This window comes from Anopheles arabiensis, chromosome 3 (assembly GCF_016920715.1).
Source record: "Anopheles arabiensis isolate DONGOLA chromosome 3, AaraD3, whole genome shotgun sequence".
In the NCBI taxonomy this organism is placed as follows: Eukaryota; Metazoa; Arthropoda; class Insecta; order Diptera; family Culicidae; genus Anopheles; species Anopheles arabiensis.
This window is the reverse complement of record NC_053518.1, coordinates 91,220,010-91,238,799: the sequence shown is the minus strand read 5'-3', so window position 1 is coordinate 91,238,799 and position 18,790 is coordinate 91,220,010. Positions and strand designations below refer to the sequence as shown.

At 48.1% G+C, this 18,790-nt stretch overlaps 2 protein-coding genes across 4 annotated transcripts in view; one reads left to right on the top strand and one right to left on the bottom strand.

Annotated features, from left to right (window-relative positions):
• LOC120904700 overlaps positions 1-18,790 on the top strand; it is a 41,347-nt gene that overhangs the window by 11,293 nt on the left and 11,264 nt on the right. The window lies entirely within an intron of this gene.
• LOC120904699 overlaps positions 1-18,790 on the bottom strand; it is a 34,942-nt gene that overhangs the window by 15,075 nt on the left and 1,077 nt on the right. For all 3 annotated transcript variants that reach the window (XM_040314921.1, XM_040314920.1, XM_040314922.1), the window contains exon 2: positions 16,864-17,605. In XM_040314921.1, the coding sequence (XP_040170855.1) occupies positions 16,864-17,445 (582 nt within the window). In that variant the 5' untranslated portion in view covers positions 17,446-17,605. The remainder of the gene's footprint in view (positions 1-16,863; positions 17,606-18,790) is intronic.

Below are 18,790 nucleotides of genomic sequence, written 5' to 3'. Positions count from 1 at the left end.
AATCGGTGCGCAATTCCACCTAATGGTGACGCATGTTTTAACAGAAAGGGAAGAACCTTATGGCCTTACTTTTTGTTTGCTGGGGGTGCGTTTTAATAGATCGCACGTCAATCGCGAAGGTTGAGGTCGAAGGAGATCGTGGTGTGTCTTTGGCTGGAATCGGAACACTTTCATCAATCAGCATTGTCGGGCATTGGGTGTTGCGTCTGGTGCGTTCCAAGGAGATGAGTACGAGAAACCTGTTCGATCAAAGTACTCGATCTTGATTTATATGCTCTGTACACAAACACACGCAACGGGTAAGGGAGTGCTGATTAATGCGAGTGGTTGAAATATTGTTCCAGTCAAAGCGTAAAAGTCCGTCCTGTATTGGAGGGGAAAACCCAACGCTCCAAAATCTTCCCAAAAATAATGATGATCGATCGATTGATGATCGAGCCGACTTCACGTTTTCGTCATCTTCCCCCAGGGGATTGTTGTCACGCGACTCGCCCGGGTAGTTCGCGTGCTTCCACCGGTACTTGATACAACTTCTCCGCACACTTGCGTTGTTTCGCGCGTGGTTCCCGCAATTGTGCTCTGGTCGGCTTAGGCCCCTTAGGCTTTGCCTGCCGAAGTAGCGCACTTCTTCAGTCACAGGGTTTGTTTTTGTTTGCTGCTTCACGGCGTTTCGTGCGGTTTAGCAAATCTCTTGAACGGTTGTGAATGGTTTTGTCATCATCACCGGCCTCCCCTCCCGAACCGGATGTGAAAAAGCAGCTCCCACACACACAGCTCTCTTGGCCGGTGTCTCGAGAGTACTACATCAATGCTTACACTCCCTCCTCTTCCTCTACATGAGCGTGTTGCGTCAAGTACGGCAGCAGCTCTTCTTCATCAATGGACCGGAAAATTATTGACACATTCCTTTAACACCTGCGGCGTGACTTTCTGCTTGGTATGGCTGCAAAATTGTTGAAGAATCAAACAACTACGAGACACAACAAAAAATGCTTGAAGAATTTCTACCTCTACCCGTGTGCCCGTTTTAGTCCTCCTTTCCTCCGGCAAAAGAATCCGGGTCGTTTTGTTTGATATTTTTTGCTTATCTTCAAACGACGGAAAAAACACACACACGATATTTGGTTGAAATCACAGCAGCATCATAAAAAAAAGAATCTTTGAGGAAAAAAAGGATTCCTGAAGATCGCTTTCTTCTACCTGGGAAGTTTGCTCTGGGAATCTACCGACCAACGATCCCGCTGGTTGCTTACTAACTGTTACTCCGACTCCGATCCATTAGCGTGGCGTCAAGGCGGGGACTAGGAAAGGAACACGATAGCGCCGTCCGGATCCTGCCACCTACAAGCAAACAGTGCGCATTGCCCAATATCATTCCAGGACTCAATCTACACCAGGTTTATCTGCGCTCAAAGAAGCGTACATCCATCCTCTTCTGAGGTCTGTTTGCTCGTGGTCCAATTTTGTGCTTTCCGAACACAATAAATGGGACGGATTCCTTCGTTAGCGTCGGTAGATTAAGATGCAACACATCACGCGCGGGCAAGGATATTTGTTCAGGTCGTCCGGGTGGGCGAAATGGAACTGGTCGGAATGCGATCACGAGACGACAGCATTTAGGGCAGGGCGTGACGCGAACGCGGTTTGTAGATTTAGGTCCACCTGATCGAAGGTGTTGTTTTAAGGGAAAGATCTCGCATGAAAAAAGGGTCTCATTTTGTTGGTCTTATCAGAACGGGATGTCCGGAGTAAGGACTCGAAAAAGTGGGTTAACATACGGAGTAGGAATTGATGTTTGTTCTTGCTGCAAGCGGTGCCGAAGGAACTCTGTTCGTACCATGAGCTTCTTCTATCCGTTCCGTTATATATTTTTTTGAAAAATGTGTTCCCACAACTTCACAGGTGTGTGTTGCCACGCTCAGCGCAGATATGTAATGATCACCGTGCGATCTTTCCCGTGGCTTACCAAATCAGAAGCAGCGCGCTGTGTGGGCACCCCTTCACCGATCGGTCGTCCCTGAGCGATTAATTTTTGCAAGGTTAATCTAGCGCACCGTACACATGGGAATGGGTAATTACCGAAGTGGAAGGCGAATGCTGCGAGGATGGCCGCTGGCGTAGACGCAGAAGGCGACGCAAACGGACAAACCATCAGCGTGTCGCGAAATGCCGCAAAAATTATCACTCACCTCTCACATTTGCCGCCCTGCTGCTGCTGCTACCGCTAATAGCTAATTCAATTTGTGGCGTTTTTGTTGTTGTTTATGTTAGTTTTAATATCAACACAGCTTCAGTGTTTGTTTGGATGGTCTTGCGAATACTCCTCTTACGGTAATCGTGAGCTAAAGTGAATGTGTTAGAGCAGTGTACTCAACTTTAGAGACGGGGCTGATTGTAACGAAAGTGGAAAGAAAGGGCCCAAGAGACAATCCACCCATACCTTGGGAAAGCAGAAATTCACGATTTGAGACCTAGTGTGATAAGTTCCTGTAGTCGCCTCCACTACGCAGGCGGCATGACAAAATCCCGTGATGCGTTACACGTTTGCTCACGGTTACCATGCGTGAGGTATGGCCCATTTCCTGCTGCCTGTCTGCTGTGTGGCAGCGTGTTGTGAAATTTGACAAACAGCCACGCCGCTGACGTCGATGTCGGTGACAGTAAGTTGTTAAACATCGGCAATCCCGTCCATTGCGCTGGATAGAGGGGATTGAGCCGGCCGCACCGCTAGCGATGGACCATAAAGGCCAGGTTGCTCTCGAGTGACAGAAACCTCTCCTTCGGTCTCGGAGCCGTCGGTCGGCCCCGGGGAGAGAGGGAGTCATTGCGCCTGGACGGCGTGAACACATTAGTCAGATAACCTTATTACGCTTCCCAATGACACGTGCAAGTGTGGTGGGTATTGGATACGATTGGCTGATAATTCGGCCGTTGGCCTATAAAACTCCCACCCTCCCCCTGAAATGTTGGGGGGAAAGTAACGAAAGCGACTTCTATTTTCTGAAAGGTCTTTACGATGAACGAAGAAGAAGTACTTGCGCTTTCTTGTGGATGTATTGGGCTTTTTTTTGGATCATTCTTCAAACAATTCCCATCAAAGGCGGGGGCCTGCTAGGTCGTATGGTGTTTGCTCGAGGGTAGTACACGTCTACCGAAAAAAAAAACCAAATGGCCATGCAGCGACCACGCACACATACGCCGGCACCCTTCAAAAAAAAGAACGCGGCGGGACAACGACTCACTCGAGATAAAGCCGAATGGGCTCGAATGGGCGCAGGCTGCATAACGGCCCGTACCGTATCGGGCCATATCGCCCGTAATGCGTTAATACGGGTTTTGTTTTTGGTTAGTTGCCGCCTGTTTTGTGTGCATCTGGGCCGTGCTGCTCAAGTGTTGTGGCATCTACAACTAAAGAAGATATTGTGCATTGTGCACCGACAGAGCTCTAACTCAGAGCGTATGGTGTTCCAGGAATTGTTTGTATGCCATCAAATAAATAAGATCTATGACTTTCGTGTGGGATTTCTGCATCCGTCCAACTCTATTGATTTGTGTTATCGATCTTCAGAGTCTTTCTTTGAGCTGTGATATAGCTCTATGCAATAACTGTCCTTTCGACCTGGCATAACTATGCCAAACATTCCTTCTATCCTTCAGATCTCAGTTGAAATCGTCTTCGAACGTTCAAACATGGCATCCATCGAACTTCCCACTGCGAAAGCGTGAGGTGTAAATATCTCCCCAATAACAAAAATACACCCACTCTTCCTGAGTTGCAGAATATAGCGCAGCGGTAAAACAAAAGCGTTGTAATCGGTAAGGAATGTCTTGTCCGCGCACCGATTGCTGTTAATGTAACGCGTACCTGCTGTCCGGAACAACACCGGGACGCGCTGTGAAAATCGAACCACCCGCCATCCGGTCGGTGGTTAAACTCTGCGCTGAGTAGGCGTATCCGCTTCCGTTCGGTCTTTGCCAAGAAGAGCGACGAGATATTTGGGAGATTGTTATTGTATCAGATCAGCTGTGTCCTCCGGGTGGCACAAACAACCGGGGTTTCGGCATCTTTCCACCCCGAGGATGTTTCATCGGTCTCATATCCAGGGTGTGTTGGGAGTTTGTTGGTCCTAAACGGTGTGCTAAAAATGGATCCACGTTTTTTCGGAATCGTTTGAATGTTTTGATTGTCTTCTTCACTGTTAAATGCCGGCTTATCTTCACCAAAAAGAGCGTGAGTCATTAGAGGGCCGTATGGTTGCAAAGAATTAATGGTGTGCGGACCTTTTCAGTTTTATGCTCCGTGGGGACCATCATGAGCATGTGCGATACAATATTTTGAAAACATGTTTATGACCTACGTGTTTCACCATTTTGCTACATAGCTACATGGCTTTTTTGTGATAAATCTGGTCGAAAAAAGATATAAAATATAAAATATATTTCAACACACACACACAAAGCTATCCACTACATTCCGCCTTGTAGGTGCACACGGGAATCACCTGACCTATCGTACGGTAGAAGAGGATCCACGTGTTTTGGACAAGACCTAAAACATCCATAAGTCATATGTCCCCCCTCTCTAATGGACCGGGTGATCATAAAAATCGATCGAAGCTATATCCACAATCGTGGCTTCGATTCTTGTTTCACGGCCACCTATACCTACACTCCGTACACCGACTTGACCGTGAATTTCTGGACGAAACTTTGTAGCGAGCACCAGCTCCGAGTTCCGGTTGGAGCTACCCGTGTCCGGGGGTACTGACTCTTCCACCGGGACCTTATGGGTCGTAAATTGTGGCCTTCCATTACACACACACGCCGGTCAATACCTGTTTCTTTACTGATGTTCGGATGAACTAAATTGTTCGCTGGAAGGTGCACATGGCCGTAAAACGGAAAAAAAGTCCAAGAAATCCATGCAACACAAAAAAGGCAACACAAATATAGTTTATCCCCCGGGATGTGTATTCTCGTGGCGATGAGTTGGCGTTTTTCATTCCAGCGTCATCGAGCGCGTCAGGATATGGTCGCCGATCATCTATCAAGAATCTTTACGATCTGGCACACGGCAGAAGACCTCGGACGATAGCAACTCCAAGTGTGCATTACCTAGCTGAGTGATGTCGTTGTTGATGTCGCGAATTCCTCGCGACATTCGACAGGCGCCACCGACCAGGGCAGCGTGTGCGTCGTGTTTTTCGTGCACAAATTCCAGACATTCCACGGCTTGTGAGCGGTTTGTTGTTGTTGTTGTCGTGGATTCATCTCCGCTCGCTTTTTATACCATAAATTGTTCCAACGCTCTCCGGTCCGGCGTCGGATAGTTTCCTTTCTTTTTGCGAAATGATTGTGCGTCTTGATCGCGCCTTTTTTCACCAACAAATCACCGTGACAGTGTTGTTTTGACAGGCGCAGGAAAGGCCTTTCTATCAAACGGTGCAGAGACTGGGCTGGGAAGGGATAAAAATGGAACTTGAAGGAATGGTGTGTTTGTGTGCGTGGAGGGAGCATGTACGGCCACGTGGAGGTGGTGGGATGGTGAGATTGGAGGGTGGCAAGAATGGAAAATTCGACCCAAAAATAGCAACGCCAACGAAGGCGAACGGTAGGAGACGTCGGGGGTTGCCGTTTCGATGGCATTCTTCGCATCGGGGCAAGGACGTTTCGACCAAAGTGGATCCAAATTGGCTGCCGGTACCGGTTTTATATCCATTTTTTTGCTTCTTCATAAAGTTGAAATCTCACCATGAAAGTGCCTGTGAGTGTATATGTGTGTGTGTGAGGCTGTATCGATGCAAATGAAAATAACATTCCTACATGGAATAGTACGTAATAAGAAAGCAGGAAAAACATCGCAAAAACACAAATGTCACCCACAAAACGAGCGAGCAAAAAAGTGTATAGCAAATTAATTGGTGAACGCGATGGAATTCGGTATTCAATTGGTCGGTCGCCTCCCTCCTCATTGGTCCTCCTGGCCGAGTGGGAGTTGTGTTTTCCTTCTCGGCCGCGTTTGACAACACACCGCCGTCGACTTGGGTGGTGAAAAACCAGATGAACGTTCGCCTATTAGCAATCTTTAGTCATCATCATTAAGCTGAAAGGGTGTGATTATATTTTTAAAATTAGCGTTGTTCAGTTGTTTGCGTTTCATTCGCGTTGTGATCGCGGGTTATTTGTAACAGGGGCGATGAAAAACTCATGTTTTGCTGGATCTGTCATATCAGCTGGTTATACGACGGGGAGAGGAGAAGATCGTGTCTTTTTTTATCGTTCTATGAATTGCTCGACACAAGGCAGCAAGAAGAGACAGATGAGTGTGATACGTTATTGTCCAGAGGAGGAGTTCCAGTCCAAATGATCATCATTATCGATGAGCTGCATCAGTCCGGGCCGAGGTAAGCAGTGTGCTGTGACCTTCGAATACAGAGTTCTTTGGGGAAGTGTAATCAATGCGAAGAAGCAATACGATTGCTAAGACGCAAACCCTCATAAAGCACTAAAGCAGTCATCGCCGTGACAAGCTTCTTGACAGGTACGGCGGGTGGTCTTGTGCGCCTTTTGCAGAAAGGATCGGGTGATCAATCATTTGCAAATTTTCGGCACCGCTTGATCCTCACACAGCCCTCCGCATAAATCAGTGTAAATGAGAAGGAATGGAACATTGTACGGATAGCACTCCGGGAAGTGGGTGCGTTCTTTCTCTTTTCACTTGGACAGTGCGAAGGTTCAAGAGAGGATCATCGGGATCATAGATCCAAGGTCTAAGAGCTAGCGAACTTGATCCTCTCGGGGGTGTGTTAAAAGCACGCACCATAAATACACGGGACCTTGCTTTATTTCCTTTAGGGTGAGGGTGAGTGAGGAATTCGCACATGTCTTGCGCCGGCTGGCGTAGCTGTTAACATCCTGCTGTCAACGTTGCGCGCAGCAAGTGATGAGGAACCCATCCACGTCACCTCAGGGGACACGTTGTTGCATCTCCACAGAGAGACTCTTAGCCCGCAGCAAGAGCCTCATCGAAAGGTGCAAAACAGGAGAAACACAACAGCAACAAAAGTTCCACCATTAAAACAAACGCATTAAAAAATGGCGTCGGACGCAACGCGTGGTCTCCGACGGCAGGTGGTGGTGGTGGTGCGCTTTTATCAGTGTCAACGTCGAAGCGGGAGGGCAGAAACGAAATAAAAAAAACGTAAACCTGTTTAGCTAATGGTCGATTTTTATGGTAGTAGTCTTCCATATTCATCTCGAGCTGCTTGCGTAGCCCCGGCCTGTTGTAGGCCATGTCTCTCTACCATCATAATCCATTCCGATCCGTTCGCTTGCCGTTTCGTGCATTGCGAATTGGGAATCTCTGCTCGTGCGTCAAAGCTTGCAGCCGGGGCTGCATTTATGTGTGGGGAAGTTTCTTAAAATCTCTGCAGGTTGCAAAACTTAACAAACAGCAGACGCAGAGGTCACACTGCTAAGTGTCGTCCAATTATGGCGCGCCACGGGAAAAAAAAACAACTGTGGAAGGAAGCTGCTATTTGAAAATGAGTCTGAGCTGCTATTCTGCTTCTCTAACCACACGCATACAGAGCCACACGTCGAACGCACAATGCTATATCATGTTCAGTCATGTTTAATTAGGTTCTCCCGAACTCTCCTCCATGGCATCGATGAAGCATAGTGTGCGTGCGTAATAAGTTCGCGTGATGATCGAGGGTAGATAAGCATCGAGTTTTTGCATTGTTTGCTGATCGGTGCGTGTGGCTCCACGTTCGTTGGAGCGTTGTTGTTGTTGTTGTTGTCGTGAGCGCCCGGCCTCCGATGCGATCGTGAGACTCACCTGTTGTGGCGTTGCCTTCCGACAACATCCGGCAAAGTGAGTGCGTGTCGGTGTGATTGTACTACATCCACGGTTGAGAAGAAGTGACGTGGTGTGGTGTGGAGTTGGAGCTTGCGAGAGCTGGCCTCCGAAACTGGTCCCGTTTCTTATCGTGGCTGCTCACGTGACGTGTCGATGCAATGACGACGACTACGACGACGTTGATCGCAAGCGACGAACGACCAACAGAAACCTGCGGCGAGACCTTGTGTGGACACACGACCATTAAGCGCGAGGATCATAATGAAGACATTTACAATCAATCGGCTTTTCTGTTGCTTGCGTTGCAGTAAAATGGTGCGGGAGTGTTGCGAGTTGCGTCAAAACGGCAACAATCTTACTTTCGGGATGGAAAGCTTTTCCACTGGAAAGTGAAACTAATTCCACTTATCCTGATTTACAGTCACTGTGGAATGCATGAGTGTGGAAGAACTCATCTTTGCTTCTTATCAAATCGAGCACATCCCCAGGTTGAGTGGTCGGATCGATTAAACGCGTCATTTTTTAGTCCCGAACTCGATTCGAGCAATTGTGCAATGTCAATAAAGTTGAAACGATTATTGGGAAGGCAAAACCAAAAAGACGCGGCTCAATCGTTGTGGTTTGGAACTAGTTTAACTGCTTTTCCTTCCCTGTATCACCGTGGCGTGGGTTGGGAATTTGTGTGTTTTTTTGGCTATCAAGTCGACTTTTCGTCGCCAAAACTCCATGCTATCAATTTTGCAAATTTGCGACCGACAGGCCGTTAAAAAATAAAACCACAATCTCGGACTCTCGGAGTTTCAGATTTTGTTTTTAATAGCCTTCGAAGGAAACTCAACTTTATTGGAGGTTTGATCGAGATTATCGGCACAAAGCCGCACAGCGAAAGAGGCAGCACCGGAATGTTTATTATGAACTGAGCTGATAGGCCGATAATTGGTATTGGTTGTTAATCAATTTTACACGGTCAGCACACACGGTGTATGCCCTACTGGCGTGATGGGTCGGATCATCTCAAGTAGGTGTGGAACCGAAACTAGAGGAAATACCTGTGCGGTGAACCTCCGTTTATCTTTATTAGTGACGCTCCGGACGGGGCGCGAGTAATGGCCGGGGAATTTATGGCAGACTCTTATGGGGCTCGTACCATCGCTACGCGAGGCTTTACGAGAGGCCCTCGGTCGGTCAGGTCAGATTGCACTAGCAAAATTGATCACTTTCTTGCTGCCCGTGATGTTGACGGGTGTGCATGCGGTCGTGCTGGTGGCGTGTTTGGGTACAGCGCCGTTCGTTGTTACATATGATGGAAGACAGTGGCGGCGGCGGTGGTGATGGTTGCGTGTCTCGCGTTCTGAGTGTTGCTGAGCGGGAAGCACATAATCATCCGACGTTTAGTATGAATGCTTTATTAGTAGTTATGGCAGATGATTTTTGCTTTTCAAACCGCACAACGAACACAGGGCCAGGCGAAGTTCATCTAGAAGGTTTTGTTTTTGGAGAGTTAACGTTTGACCAACCTTATTTTGAACTCAGTAAACAAATAGGGCATATTGTGAATGAGACTTTGATAGTGGATGAGTAAGGTGGTTTGCTATAAACTGCTCGAAGACTTGTTTGTTTGTATTACTGCTCGAATAAGTCGAAAATTAAACTCAACCTTACTCAAGTCAAACAACAGTGCTTTAAACACTATAGGCTCTTCATCAAGCCTCCCAAAACGACACTTTAACATGCCCATCAATGTCAAATGTTCCCAGACTGGTGTGGACAAGTGCGGCACTTTATGGAGCAGACTAACCAGTCTGCGCAGCTCAAATCACGACGGCTCAGCAAGGAGTTGGCCGAAGCTTCTGCGCGTTCCTTCGTACGTTAGGCGTCGTAGCGCCTACAATCTGCAATCGATGATGATGATGATGATGGTGATGCGCAATGAAAGCCAACGATCGAACGATCACGTCTCCGTCGGGGCCGGGTCGGGACGATGAGAGGGCGGCAATGTGGACAATTTGTCGATATTACGTCGTCCCCAGGTTCCATCGCGGGTCCGCGTGCTCTCGATGCCGTGCCCCCACCGACCGGGCGGAGGATAATTAAAACGAAGCAGGTTAGCAGTAGTGCGGGGCACGGATGAACCCCTTTGCGCGATAAATCACTCGTCCACAAGTGACCGCGGAGACGCGGCGCGTCGGTGATGCAGCGAGCGAAGACGACGACAACGGCGGCGAATGCGATTTGTGTACCACTTGCACCGCACACTGCACACCGAATGGCGACAACTAACTGCATATGTTCGGTCGGGGCAGCCAAACGAAGCGGGACGCTCGCGAGCTGGACCGGGGGTTCAATTATGTAAATTGAGGCAAGGGTTCGAATTGTTTCCGAAGCCGTGTGCGGTGCGGGTCTAGTGGGAAAAGTTCTCGATAGGTACACGGCCACCATGCCGCGCAGTAGTTGGCCGAATGACGCGAAGATCGCAAAACGGCACGCGTACGCGGCCAGCATAATAAGGATGTAAAATCGCAAGCTTACAAGGCACGAGAGGCTCCAGAACGCCCCACAAGCTGTGTGTATTTGTGGTGCACTTTGTTGTGGAGCAGCGAATTGTCTTGGTGAACACTTTCTTTCGCGCAAAAAAACGGATTAATTACCGAGTAAGCGCTTCAAGCTGCGAACCTGTTGCCCATGCGGTCGTCCATTCCGTTGCGTAATACTTGCCGGTCGATTTGGCTTTGCCTTTGATTAGGTTTCTGGTTCCTTCGGCAAAGGTCTGGAAAAGCAAAGACAAAAGCGAAACTATCGGCATTGCTAATGTAGAGTGTGCATTAGAAACTGCAGCATCTGCAACAAGCAGCAGTAGCACAGAGAGAAGGAGAACGAGCTGCATCAAATTCAATTTTAATTATGCACGTAAGCGCACACACATACACACACACACACACACACACACACACACACACACACACAAACACAAGCCAGCAGGTTCTGGCAGGTTGCGTGTCGTCCTGTTCTCCCACTCCCTGGGGACAGATTTTGCTAATGGAGCGCTGCCGCAATCTAGCGGTTTACACGCCCGGAGGTTTTGCGGTGACCGAGGCGGAGGCGGGTTCTAATTCTAATTATAATTAAATCAAACATACTTCCAGTTACTCCGGTGTTAGTAGGTCACTGCTGTACTTGGGGAATGGTACGCTTTTTTTATTCTTCATCTTCGTTCTCTCCTCTCAGAAAGTTTCTTCAGCGCAAGAGTGCTTGAGCGGGTATAGCGTGTGGGAGAAGCGAAAGGATGTAGTAACTGGGATTGGTTGGATAATTGAATAATGCTTTGGAGAGTGAAATCTGAACTGCTAGACAGCGGGGAAAGCGAAAGGACATTACGGACGGTGAGGAAGTGATGGTTTGCTGCGGTTATCAAAATCACATCTTCAGTATGCACTTTGAGGTTGTTCGATCGATGATTGCATTCCATACGTGCATGGCAATGCAGTCGGGTTGATGCGTAAGTGAGACTGCTTTGGAGGTAATTTAAAATTTACTGGATTTAAGGATTAAGATGAATAAAAATGTGAATTAAAATGGATCAACGTAGATCAATCATAAAAGATGATCTCTTATTAACATCCTGCGCACAGCCTGCGGTTGAGGTCTTATAGAGCCGTTACTAAATGGACGGCTTGTCACATCAAAAGTTGGGAGATCAAATCTCATTTGGGACGTTTTAGTCCTTCATTAATAAAAACCTTATTATTCTCTGGGAGTATTGTGAGAATGACAATTTGAGGAACCATCCACAGAGAAAACATGATTTTTGATGTGTTGTTGTGGGTGATAAAATTTCTGTTAAAGCTATAAGAGAAGAAATCGAAATATGTTGAAAAACGTGTAAACACATACTGAACTGCTGCTTGGATAAAGTCGCACATTTCTTGAAACGCGCTTTCATCACAGTTTTTAGTCCACATGGGGCCTATAAACCAACCAGGGCAGAGGATCCTTGAGAATGATGTATCTCCAACCCTAATCAGGATGTAATCCCCCCCGCACACACAGGCGTCGCACACATCATCATACATTTCTTGAGCTTATTATCGCCATTCATAAGTGTGACAAAATTAATATCGCCACCGGTCGCCTCCCAAAAACAACCCAAAACGAACACACAATCAGCTGCATCTACATATTAATAGAATTTATGAATGCATGCAGCCGGTTTTGGAGCTTCTTTTTACGCTCCCACAAACAAATGACCACCGCCACGGGATAAGAAATGAGCTGCGAGTCTTTATCATGTCCCCCATTTTGGCGGGACGGCGCTATATGCCGGATGCGAAGAATTAAATTAATGTGCTAGCAAATCAATTTCGAAAACGCTGCGATTCCTTCCGATGCCGACTCACTCACCCCTCCGTCCGTTTCCAACTGGGACGGTTTGTTTTGGTGGTATTTTTTTGTTGTTGACATTTTCTTCACCTTCGTCAGACGACAACATCGTCGTTGCTGGTACATTTGCATAAGCGCAGCATCGCCCAACCCGACGCAATATGGGGAAAGGAACTTAGCGAAGGGAGACGTACATGATTTGCAAACACACCGTGTTCGAAATAATCGGTTCGTGAAGAGGAAGGCCGTCAGCAGGAGGGCAGCAACGGCTACATACCGGTGTACTTTGGGAGCAAAACACACACACAGCAAGATCGATAAAGTAAGCTGCATGCTCATGCAGTTTTTCCTGCCTGCGACTTATCTGGCTCTCGCAGCATGGGAAGCTGCTTATCGGCGACCAAACTTGTTCCACCTCTTCCCGAGGACCAACGGTGCTGTGTGCATCTTGAGGTTTTTCTTACGGATAAAAGAAATCCCTTTTTGCCAAGAACTGTGTGTGTGTGTTTTGGATTTTATGCTTTTGCGTGCTCATACCGTACCGAGCATTCATGCTTAAATCCGCTTGCCGGTTTTTTAATATGCTTCGATCTTCGGTTTCTTTTTTTCTGCACTCTTCCTTTGGAGCCATATAGATGGATAACAAATTTTCCACTGCCAGCCAATTTAAATCTGGCTCTTGGAAGATGCCAAACCACTCCACTTATTCCTTCTGTTGTGCTCTCCCCTTCCAGCCGTTTCCGAAAAAGGGGGTCCCACCACCGCTGGCTGCAAAGTTGTGTGCCGGATGCTGGGAAAATTTTGTAACACAAAAAAAGGCAACCCAGCTGCCAGCTGTTTATGAAAGGAAGGGTAAAAATGGAGCCGACGATCCACTGCTGGATCAGCTGGAAGAAGGTGCCCAAGAGAGACGACGGTGCCCGAGAGAGTAAACCAACAGAGATGATGGGAAAACAGCGGGTCTCGGGCGCTTTTTTGGGACCGATTACAACATCGCAAATCTAATAAAAATCGCTCATTGCGTCTGACATCTTGGCTGCCGTCGCCGCTGCCTGCCTGGGGCCCTCTTTTACAGTCGACCGAAAACGGAAAGGATTCTCCCACAAGGATCCCCAACCTCCTTCCCTGCCAATCCGATGCTTATTAGTCAGCCCAGATGTTTGCTCTTCTCAGACGCAGGCAGGCAGCCAGGCAGGCAACGCAGGAGAGGTGTGTACATTCATGGATGAAATTAGAATATTGAATCCCATGTTTTGCGCGAGTTTTTGGACCGCCGCTAAAAAAGCCGGCAAGCAAAAGTGGAAGGGAAGAAAAATTCACAAAAGTTTCTTTAAGGGCTGAACTGAAGGGAGACGGGAAAACTCATCCTCCATTCATCCAAAACCGTGTGCGCTCGGTCGCTCGCGCTATCGGCTAAATTGCCGAGAATTATGCTCACGTCCATCGCACGTACCGCCTCCCCCCCCCTCGCCCCGCGGGAAGTCGCAACGAGTGCGGGGCACGAGATTTCGCGACGAGGCTCATTTAAAATTAATCGCACCGGAGTTCTATTTTCGTAGTGTCATGCACACGGTGGGGAGGGACACCGTCATTTGCCGCACAGAGTGTGTGCGAATCCCTGGCGCGTGAACCCAGTCCAGCCTCCGGGGGGCCGGGGCGGCCAATCGATTCTGGGCGCACTTTTGCGAGCAGCGTCTCGATTTGTCGTCTGTGTATGTGTGTGTTTTTTTATTCTCTTCATTTAATTTGACTCCTATAATGGAAGCAAAATTAACACAATCTCGAATGTTGTCATGATTGCGACGATCACCATTCACCATTCACACGGTCGGACGGGTTCTGAACGTCCGCGCGAGCTCAGAGCGCGGTCTGGTTCGATCGATTGTTGCTGGGGGGGAGGATTGAGAACATTATCTAAACAAATCATTATCGACATTTTCCATTCTATGCTATCGAAGAGAGGAGGATAGGCGTTTTACCCAATTTCTTTTCTATTGCATCTCTATTACGAGCAATGCTTTTTCCGAGGCGTGGAGCGATTCAGAAGCATGCCTGCAGGGGTTTTTAGTGAGAAAGAGATTTTAGTTTTTACTGGTTAAAATTAATAATTTTTCATTTCAGGACTCTAACTGTAGTATCATTTTATCGTAAAAAATCTATTTTGTATCATGGAGTCGTGTTGAAACAATAGCAACTTTAACGCAGCTTCATTGGAACTGCTCTGTGGTCAAATGATTATGCGTGTTATCTAGCACAAGACCGGACGTGTACCAAAATCTCGTTTGAGTTTTATCTGAATAGTTTTCAACATTGAAATCAATTTTTCATCATAAAAAACGTGTACCATAGAAAAATACATTGAAAATAACACTACACCCCACATTTGTGGAAACCACACTGCATCCTCTAGAACGTTCTCTTTTCAACCACAAGATTTTTCCTTGTACACCCTCTACTATTCCTCATCGTTTGTATTTTCCCGGAAGCATTGTAATCGAGTTTCGAATTTTGGTCGTTTGCCCGTTTGACCTGATTTGGTTCGATTTTGTATTGGTGCTCGACCGGCTCTAGCAGTAGCATCCCAGCATCGACAGTGTAGAGAGGAGCAATGCAACCGTGCACTACTGCACACTGCACTCGATGAAAAATGGACGCAATTCTCGCTTGGTTTTGTGGGATTGTGGTACAATTTTGTTTTTGGGAAGTTCGTTTTTTGCTTTTCTCTTGCTACACCCTTCACTTCCCTCGCTCAAATTTGACACCCCGCTGTGGTGTTGGCGGGGCCGGAACGAGCCAAAAGTCTGCTGCCGGCAATTCTTTCGCTTTGTGGATGTGTGTGCCTCGGCCCGCCTAGTTTATGGTTATGGGGTTTGCTAGCACTTTCTTTCCATTTTTTGGAAATTGGAAGAAAGTCCACAGAAGTTCGTATTACACAGCGTTAGAGCTTGAAGTTGGAAACAAGAATGGGATTGAAATTTGGTGGCAAAGGAATTTCACACACATACACATACGCGCGCGCGGTGGATGCACCGGATGTCGCTGGCACAAAACGAGAGGAGGGACAAAGAGTGGGAAAAGTTTTATTACAGTAACACCACCATCCTAGCAAGCTGTGTGTGTGTCTGTATGTGGCTGGTTGCTCGCGAACTGAGAGAAAGTGTATTTGGCCGGAGGACAAAGTTTCCCGTTCAAGTTCAAGAGCAACAACGAGAGCAACGAGTTTTGCGTCCTGGGTCGACAATCGCACCAGCAGCCTTTCCAGCCATGGCACACAAGTGCTGGGGATTGATTTTTGCATTTTTCCTTACCGCCCTGCCCTGTCTCTCGTCGTTTCCCCTTTCGTGCTTTTGACCTTCGGGTTTTGCTATTTGCTTCCCGCGAATCATCCGTATGCGCAAGGACGAAAGCACAGGGGAGGGTGACGGAAATGCCGGCACATAACCGCAGGGAAAAAGGGGAAAGCGGAAAGGGGTTTGCTGGTGATGGTGGTGTTGTCCTTGCCTTCGGGGGATATGGCCGAGTTCTAGATTTATGATGTACTGCCAGCATTCCGGGAAGGGATGCTGTGTGTTTGTGTGTTGCGCTTAGTGTCGACTACTCTCTTTCTCTCATCTCGTGCACACTAGATACGCACATCAACACACGTACACGCGGGTACACCTCATTGAGGTGGTTTGTGGAACGGTGATTATTGGCACATTAGTGGCGTTGCTGACAGAGGAGGGGAGGTGGGATGCTGATTATTAGCCTGGTGACGAGCAGGATGACGATGATTGACAGCCTGAAACGGTTTCAACCAGTGTGGTGTGTGAATGCAATGGTGAAATCCAGCCTGTCTGCACGCTAGTGATGGGAAGAGTTCCGAAAAAAAGGAGTGGATTGAACCCGTTCATTATATAAAAGATGTGGAACTGCTCCAACACGTTTAAGTTGGTTAATAATGTAGTCGAGGACAGGGCGGCCTGACAGTCTATATGATACATGCGCCGGTTCGTGCAAGACCGGACATGATCGATTCTCGTCATTTCATTGCGAGAACTTTTGCTGAACTGAAGAACGGAATTGTTTTGAACCTGATGTCTCCAAATGGCTGTGCCGTTCCTCCAGGTTTACTCAGGAATTTCCCACCACTAGTGCACACCACACAGTGAGGAGAGTAAGACGAGCTTTGTGTGGGACCAGTTTTCACTTTCACCGAGTGAAGGAGCGGGGCGCGGCTTTGTAACACCGTTAATTGAAAATGTTTATAGCTCATCAACTAAAACTACAACCTAGTGCAGCAGGTAAGGCTATGTGCGCACTGGTCGCATTGAAACAGAGCGTAGTTTAGATTGATTTTTTGTTTCTTCAATCACACGCACTCACACATGTTAATGGATCGTAAAGGGACAGAGTGCAGCAATAACTTGAAGTGCCCGCTCAAACTGCTTTCCTAATTTTAAACTTATTCCTTCCAAACATTTCCCCGCTTGTGGGCCTATTTTCGTACTAAAGCCAAATACCACAAGGGCATGATCGTGTCTGTCTTTTTGCGTCACTCCAAAAGTCCCACAAGGAACCGAAGGGCGCGAGGGAGGTTCAGACACCGGATACGATTAATTAGGCAAAACCCGCGCGACACTTACCAGGCGAACGTCGGGCAGCGCGCTCAGGCCGAGTCCTTCCAGCACGATCTCCTGCAGCTTGGTGTGGTTGATGGCCGCGCCGGAACTGGGCTGAACTTCCACATCGCCACCAACACCACCACCACCATCATCTTCACTGCCTCCACTGTTAATAATACTGTCGGTGTAGACGTCCGGGTGGCCGATGGTGGCGGCAGCGGCGACGGAAGTCCGAAATGCAGCACGGGATACTGTCTGACTATCACAGATAACTAGGAACAACAGGAACTTGGACAGGAAGCTGACCACACTCGGCACCACCCGGCACCGCACACCGCCCGGTACGACCTCCCGATGGGGAGGCGGAGTAAGAGCAGTGTAGTGATGGTGGTGTGGGTAACTGTACGTGTGTTTTTTGCCCCGCGCTACCGGTGTGTGTAGTGTCCGTCGGAAGCTTAGCGCGGTGGTGCGGCAGGGTTCGTCGGTCGAACGCATCTCGCAGCGTTCGTCAGGATCGAGATGGCGCCGGTGACTGTTGGATATTAGAGTGGAGTCGCTATCACTACTGCTACAACTGCTGGCATGCATCATCATCATCATCATCGTGGGATGCGATTATTGTGCATTGCTTTTTTTCTGTACACGACACTTTTCTACACTCGCTCACTAAACACTCGCACTGTGCAACGTGATCACTCGCGTGTGTCTGTAGCTTGGGGGAGAGCGGAGATCACTTGCGAAACACTTGCGAAAAGGTCAAATGCTGCAGATTAATGAGAAAGAAAACAAAAACATTTGAGATGTTGTTGAGTCATCCGAGCACGCTATCGACTGTCCACCAGCCAATTCTACCATGTAGTCGCATCGAAGCGGCTTAGAATGTGGCGTGGAAGCCAGCAGTGTCGTGCGACAAAAGTCACCCAGTTTGACCCCACGCGTTTTCACCCGGCGTTTTAGGTGGCGATCGGGTTTTTATGTGGACAGGCCCGAGACAGGCCGAGCACGCCAAACACGCACACGGTTAGCAGAGCAGTAGGTGGCCACCAACGTGTGTATGTACCGTGCGGGCGGTTGTGTCACATACACCCAGCCGCGGTCCAAATGCGGTCAAAGTAAGTGCAAACACCCAAGGTGGGGATTGGGGGAGGCCCAGGTCGCCTATAAAACGGTAGTGAGAGTCGTACACTGATTACAATTATACTTTCAAATGGGAGGCATTTTCTGTGTGAGTGTGCGCGCGAGGGGGAGGTCTGTGTTCTGGGTTCTGTTTTCAAACACCTTCACCACCGTGCACTGAGGATGCGGCAGGAGAAGGAGCATGGGAATTGTGTTATGCAAATTGTTGTTGCTCTATAACCAACCAAGAGACCAACGGGAGAGAGACATACGGAGAGAGTCGTCCGTGTGCTGCCTGTACCTTCAAATAATCCCTGCCGGCTATATTGGTCAGGGCGTCTCCTCGCAACTGCAGGGAGGACGCCAGCGTCCCATAAAAAAAAAACGGTGCGATGTGCGACGGGCGTGTTCTCTCCTGGGGGCGGAAGAGAGAAAAGCCAAACCCTTAAGGGCGCTTGTTTTAACGAGTGCAAGCAAACAACCGCCAATTTGCTGCTAATTTTCACTTGACGGCTTGGACCAAACGATCAACGGCTTCTTTTGGTGCTGTTGTTGAAAAGGACCTCTAAACCGGCTGCCCCAATCGTTCTGCATTCTTGCTGTGTTCGTTTAGTTGGCGTGAAGCGGCAAAGGAATCTGCAGCGCTACAAAAGCATGAAAGGAGACGATTTTTTCGGGCCAAACGTGTGCAACACAACGCGCGCAACCCGATAACGATCTTGATTTTGATAGCCAGTCTCAAGCGAGGCAGTTTTCAATAAGCTCAATTCTTGGTTTTTTTCAATTTTGTTTTTGGCAATGATCACAACACTGTATAAGCATCCTCCTCGCC